This window comes from Rhagoletis zephyria, unplaced genomic scaffold (genome assembly GCF_001687245.7).
Source record: "Rhagoletis zephyria isolate East Lansing unplaced genomic scaffold, Rhagoletis_zephyria_1.1 Rzeph_scaffold_07914, whole genome shotgun sequence".
Lineage (NCBI taxonomy): Eukaryota > Metazoa > Arthropoda > Insecta > Diptera > Tephritidae > Rhagoletis > Rhagoletis zephyria.
The window spans coordinates 1-7331 of record NW_016164996.1 but is presented as its reverse complement, the minus strand read 5'-3'; the positions used below and the strand labels follow the sequence as shown (position 1 = coordinate 7331).

The window sequence follows — 7331 nt, the reverse complement described above, 5'->3', positions numbered from 1 at the left end:
GTATTTAATGTTCGGCTCCACCCGAACTTAGACTTTTGTTACTTTTTGTTAACTCGAATTGTAATAGTGTTCGCAAAAATTCCAGTTATTATTTGCTTGAAACATTAGCTAAATTAATATTTGAACATTTCTTACTTATATGTGNTTGATACACCCCGGCTTACCATCTAGCCGTAGGTTTCGGAAAGGTGAAAAAACATATATTTATTACTTGCGCCGGGTATTTAATGTTCGGCTCCACCCGAACTTAGACTTTTGTTACTTTTTGTGAACTCGAATTGTAATAGTGTTCGCAAAAATTCCAGTTATTATTTGCTTGAAACATTAGCTAAAGTAATATTTGAACGTTTCTTACTTATATGTACATCTACATATATTTGAATAGATACATACATACATATTATATACTGTCTTATCAACATTCAAAAAAGCGATAATGTAAACAAAGTTTGGCTACACTGTCTTTGCATATGTATGCAATTACACATTAGCATAGTAATATATGTACATATATTGCTTTTCACGCTAAGACTAAAGATTTCAGAGAGAAATTTGCGAACAAAAAAAGTTAAAATATCACTTCCTTTTATTCATATATTTATATGTACTAAAACTACGTTAGTGCATACATCAATGACCAAACGTATGCATGTAACTATACTTGGACGTTCATGTGTGTAAGTTTTGTTATGTAGAAATATGCATTGCATTAGAGGGCCATGTACTTAGAATTACGTGCTATTGGAGTATCGCCTTCTAGGTACTCACTTTAGTCAAGAAATATCAACGAGCAACGCATATTAAATAATCAATTGCCAAATTTCATATGAAATAGTACATAGTATCTACATACATATGCACATAAATCAGACCTTCCATCGATGATGACAACATTGTAGGACAATAACAAAACAAAATACGAAAAATGAGTGAACACAACCAAACCAATGCAACGCGTGCAAAAAGTATGTGTAAATAAAAAAAAAACTGTAGAGCTGATAAGATACCGAGAATTTGTATGGTTACCGGTGATGCCTTATCTAAACAGAAATATTTATACACATACATATAAACGATAAAACCTTCGATACATACATACATATGTCGACTAATACTTCAACGCGGGGACGAAATTTATTAAAAAAATAATAATATATATTATAAAAAACATGTACATCTCAAAGTCAACTAGTTTTACTTAATTGCCTTACTTTTTAAAGTAATTAAGGAACTTTTTAATAATTGAGGTGAGCTTAGCTTCAACATTCCTCATGCACACTAATATACACACATATGTACATATATGTAGGGACGTATGTATATGCATGTAGTCGGCATCAATGCAAGAGGCATTAAATGGTACATTTGAAATTTTATTGAACAAGCAAAAACTTTTCCTAATGCTTTCGGGCCAATATAAAGATGTGCATAAACCTCGTGTTTTTTTTTTAAATTTGTGTTTGAATTATTAAATAAGATTTTAAAACAGGATTTTTTGCATTGATAACGACGACCATATTATGTACATATTCCCCCCTATTCTTTGCTGTTATGAAGCAACAAACGACGTAATCTACTACTATTCAGTCTATATCTCTTTGCAATTGAAAACTTTCTAAAACCTTATAAATAAAATATACTTACATGACTCGAACGGCTGCGCACAATATCAGGCGTTTGCGGTTCATCGAGTAGCACCGAAGGTGAATCAGCAATACCCAGGCCGCGTCGATAGCGCGTAAGCGCCTCCAGCACCTCATCAGTGGCGCGATCTGAGATGGACGCCGCCAAAGATTGTTCAATTTCACTGCAATCAACATAGAGTGAGTTAGAAAAAATTTGTTTGCGCGTAAATATGTAATTTAAATACAAAATTGTTTAAATATTCAAAAATGCAAACGTAATCACTTTTTCAACGCCTGCCTATCGATTTGTACGTCCTCAGCATCTTCTGTTGGCGCACTAGCTATATTCAGCTGCAGTGTATCTTGCTCGGGCAAGGTGGTTGCTTTCAATAATTTTACGCTAGCATTATCATAACGAACTTTATAAAAATCTTCATCATCTTCTTCATCTGCTTCCTCTCTAAGTGTTTTATTTGGTATTTTACTACCAACCCCACGTCCGCCACAAAAACACCAACCACACCAACTGCGCCCCATTTTGTTTGGAAACCGTGTTCCTTTTTTGTTGTTGTTTTTGCACTTTAACTTTCAAATTTAATTCGAAATTTGTACCACTGCGCCCTAACAGCTGTTTTAATTACGCATAACAGCAGCTTTGGCCGCTCCGTTTATTTTCATTATTCTACTTGATCACACGGGCGATGTAGGAGTACTGGGCAAATGGTTAGCTTCGAGTGGCACCACCACATCGCCAACTGCTTCGACTTGAACAGATCTACACTTTGCTCCACGCTTTCAGATAGAATACTGCGAAGTTTTGTTTGATGTTGTCTTTTACTGTTGTTGTTGTATACAGACTCAGCTTTACTTGACAGTTTCTACATAGACAAATATTTGCAATATAGCAAAAAATAAATCTGAGCTAAACGGGTTCATTGTAAAGTTCTTTATTCACTTTTTTATTTCTCGCACTTCTTGATTTCATTTTCGTGTTTCTGTTTAACTCGTTTCATTCCCCATTAGAACATACTGCACTGGTAGTGCTTAATCTTATCTATGAGCAAGCAATTTACATATGAATGTATCTACATTTGTATAATTTTAAGCGAGCGGCTGTGGGTGGGTACAGGGGAGCTCAACTTCAAATTGAAACAGTGGGATTTAGTGAAAAAGGAACAGATAAAAAAATTGTAAATATGCATAGTTTTGTGGAAAATAATAAATACTTCGCAGAGTAATTCGAAAAACCCCACTGAAATGCCAAAAACTTAAATTATTCGTTTAGGTTTTTTGTTAAGAATGTTGCTTTCAGCTTAATATGGTATTAATTTTAGTGTTCTTTTGTAATTCGACTGTTTTTCAGCGCACCTGTGAGTCAACTAAAACAAGAACATCTCTTTGATATCACTGGAATAATAAAATCATCAGCAGAACATATCTCAAAGTATTAAGCTTCGCCGTTCAAAAGCTCGAATCGTTTTGCGCAGTTTGGCTCAGAATGAAAGCCAAGCTTTTTCACATCTAAATCGCGCACCTCTCTTTCGTCATCCTGCTTCTCTATCTCCATCTCTCTCCCCCTCTCTCTCATTCTCTTATCAAAAACTCAGCTGCAAGCTTAAAAGCAAACGTTATCAACTCACCCCACTTTGTTCATGATCTCGCTGCCAGCATTATTCAGCAAGCAACTCTGTACAAAATCTTCTGGCATCTGTAGACGTTCACTAAGCGCTTTGCGTAGATCTTGCACGACCATTTGACTGCCCAATGTTTTGGGGCACTGCTCCACTGCAGTGCGCAACATTGTCTCCAACGTCTCTTCCAAATAACCTTGTATGGTATAGCTGAGATCACTGGCGATACGCGTCAGCTTTATTTCGATTGGATGTGATTCGCAACGTACTGCCTCTTGCAATTTTGGCATTAGCTGTTTGCAATTTTCCGCATCGTCGATAAGTCGCTGCACTGCGACGAATCGCTGCCCTTTGCCACCGAAATATTGTCCTGTGTTTCGGCTACTAGTTTATCAACTAATTGATGCGTTGAAGATAGCAAAAAACCATGTTGCAGGCGGAAACCTTGTCCATTAGTGCGTTTTAGGCCATTGCAATTACGTTGCAATAGCTCTTGCATTTTGCGCATAATCGCATCCGTTTTCTCTGGATGGTTTTTCATATGCGGTGTGATGTCAAATACTGGATATTGTATGGTGCGCATACTGTGATTGTTTTCTAAAGCGTAAACGATATCAGCATAACCTTGTGGTGTTATATTATTTTTATCCATGTAAATTGTGCGCAATTTGTTGTTGATTTGTAAAGCTTTTGCGAGCAGGCGGCTCCCACGTCGCCCATGTAATTGCCACTAATATCTGAAAATAGAGGAAAAATATATTAGATAACAATCGAAGGTTCTGCCAAAGGCATACAATAATATGCCGAACTTCCTCTAGCTATTGGAATAGCGAAAAAAATTTGCTATTTAAAAAATATCTGGAATATGTTTAATGACTATTATTAACTTAATGCTGTGCCGCCTTTTTTTAATGAGAAGTTTATGAAAATATACGAACAGTTGAGTATTACATACAAATGTATTTTTAATAAATTTTTTAAAAGTATCAGTGGAGTATGCATATTTTTCCACAAGCTAAATTTTTTAGACATATCTAAAACTATGCATACAAGGTTTAGGGCGGATGAATATTCCACGTAAAAAGTAAAAAAAAAAAAAAATCTAGAATGAAACCTCGATTTTTTAGGTTTTAGCCCACTCATATAATACAGTGGTTTGTGCTACACACCTAATTTTTGCAAACTTTGATTGCTGCCAAGCGCATTAATAAAATCGTGTATATCGTTTTTCAATTTATTTTCGGAGATCACCAATTCCGCCAGTGGGAAATCATCTTTTTGTATCAAATTGACCAACGCATCCATAACAGTGGGAATATGTTTCAATTTCATGCCTGTCAGACTGCGCGTCATATAAAGCGTGCGTATCGATGGGTTCTTTGAAATCGCTGTTAAAACGGGAGCTAATTCGGCATCCAAATCTGTAAGAAGGAAAATATTATTAGAAATATATGTATATATATACATATGTATGTATGTATGTTTAAAGAACTGAAAAAAAAAAATTTGTAGTTGCCATTTGTCGATGAACTTACTATTGTCACTTATGTCTAAACTTTGTAGAACCCGTACGCCATGTATGCATGATTCTAAAACATGCGCACCCTGGGCACCTAACGTATTGCTACTTAAATCTAAGTACAGCCCAGCTGTGGACTCGTTGCACGCCAAACCGAGTAGTAAATTTCTGTGAAAGAAAGACATGAAAACATTATGTATTAAAAGTATTAATAACAAATGGAGGAAAATTTAAATAAAGTCATCGTGAAGTGAAGTATAATAGTACTTAATTTTAAATCGAATTTCTAGAGAATATATACGTGTTGATTGCTTTTGAATATTCGTATTTTTTTCTATAAAAATACCGTCGCAAGTCCTAACCAAACATGTATATAAATTACAATTTCAAACTATACACAATTTAGGAAAATTCAACAAATTTTCAACAAAATTTCACATTTTTAATCTGAATATTTAGAAAATTTTTGGGTATGCAATTTTATAGCCCATACAATTTTAGTGCAAGTGAAGTGCAAGTTTCAAACTGCTAAAACATCCCGTTGATTTTTGAAAACTTTTTTTTTGGTGACGGATTTTTCCATATAAGCATGCATTTCTTATGAAATAAAATGCGGAAGACCGTTAGCACAAAATTTCAAAAACCAACCGCCAGTTTTTGTAAATTGCACTTGTTATATAAAAAAGCGCAAAAGCAGTAGCCAAAAAAAAATTCTCAAAAATCAACACGTTTTTCAGCTGGTTGAAACTTGGACTTCATTAGACTAAAATTGTATGGGCTATAAAATTACATGCCCAAATATGTTCTAATGATTCAAGTTAAAAATTTGAGATTTTTATGAAAATTTGTTGAATTTACTTAAATTTTGTATAAAGTTTGAAACTGTGATTTATATATTTTTGGTTAAAGCTTGGAAGGTATTTTTATAAAAAAAAAAAAAACAAGAAAAATTTAGCTCGAAAAACATTACGAATATCTGTTAAAAAAATCAACAAGTTTGAGTCACTGTACATACAAATAATTGAGAATTACTAAAGAATAAAGGTATTATAAATAAACCTCGTGATTATTTTGTAATATGCCAGTTCAAGATCAAGTCTGGTTTTCAAGTTTTTTTTTAACAGGAGCTTGGGTAACTTAGCCTCAGAACGAAGAAATAATTCCCAGCATATAAATTAGGCAGGTCTGCTTAAGTGCAGCCATTCTAAAAGGCCTATCCAAGAAGGGCTGAAAGAAGTAGACCCATGCATGACTTCTAGAAGGGATTTTTTGATTTCAAATTTACGGGAATGTGTAGGTTTTTATTATTTAACTTACAAATGGATTTTAATATGCATTTACCTTAAAGAAGTATGGTTTTTATGAATTAAAGAAGCAGATTTATAACAACTCTTCCAAAAAGCTTTCTAAAATACGTCCTTCAAAAGCCCTTCTGGAAGCCTGTCTATGGGAAGCGAAAGGAGAAACCCTTTAATTTGTGCAACTTCATACAAAAAAAGAAAGCAGCAAGGAATGCAAATTGCAAGGCCTCTTGACTGAAGGCCTTTTGGAGAGCTTTTAGCTCCAGAAGTTATCTACTGGGTTTAGCAAACTTTAGCTCATTAGCTTCAGATTTGATGCAGATTAAAGTACATACGGTACAGTAAGGGACAAACAAACCCGAAAAGGCAATATGAATTCTAACTCTATTCTTCTTTAATTTCCCGTCTAATAGTTACTTCCATATACTCGTATAAATTTAAGACTTTTTTAATCTCTTTTGATTTGTTATTTACTTGAGCGCTTCCATTGGCAGTTTACAACCGGCAATATTTAAATGCTTTAAACTTAATGAACTCGTGAAGAACTGCTTGAATGATGGCGGTATCTCTTTGCCCTTTTTGGTGCTAAAAGAATTATGGGAAACATTTAAATGAGCTAAATGCGTTGCACAACCGCGTAAGAGAGCACCAAATAACTGTAAAAAAGAAGAAATTTAAAGTTATTATATGAATAGATTTAAAACAAAATTCCATATACTTACATTCTCCAAGGTTATATCAGTCGATGAGAGATCCAAATGTTCTAAAACATTCGGCTGTGCCAGAAAATTATGTAAATTCTAAAAGTGAATGTAAATAGAAAGAAGTNAAATACCCAGCGCTTTATTAAATAATGTATTATATCTTAAAGAATTTAGCCATATTGCGGAAGTTAAGTAATATTGCGAAGCCTGAACCGAAATTACCTTAGGACAAACCGAAAAATACGTTAAATTTTTATATGGCAATACAGCCGTAAATAAGTCTTCAAAATTTGGCAATTAAAAAGAATTCAAAATAAGCAGGCCATTAATGTTTTTAAACGAGTGTTAATAACGCCATTAGTTTTTGTCAAATACCGAAAATAACAGTTCAACTTGGCCAAATATTTTTTAAAGCCGAAATAAAAGTCCTTACCAAGTAATAAACATACCGCCTATCTAAATTAAACAAGTTTAGTATCACATGAAAGGGGACTAAATTAGTTTTAAACCTGAAATGTCTAAACGAGGAAAGCCACCTATTGAAAAATATT

General features: G+C 34.0%; 1 protein-coding gene across 1 annotated transcript in view; it reads right to left on the bottom strand.

The window, feature by feature from the left end:
• Positions 1-6876, bottom strand: part of LOC108374614 (F-actin-uncapping protein LRRC16A-like) — a gene marked incomplete at its 5' end in the record, with an annotated part of 22589 nt that extends 15713 nt beyond the window's left edge. The window contains 8 exon segments of the mRNA XM_017630593.1: positions 1645-1807; positions 3266-3593; positions 3596-3961; positions 3964-3993; positions 4426-4677; positions 4792-4943; positions 6551-6732; positions 6799-6876. Of these exon segments, the coding sequence (XP_017486082.1) occupies positions 1645-1807; positions 3266-3593; positions 3596-3961; positions 3964-3993; positions 4426-4677; positions 4792-4943; positions 6551-6732; positions 6799-6876 (1551 nt within the window).
• Positions 6877-7331: the final 455 nt, after the last annotated feature.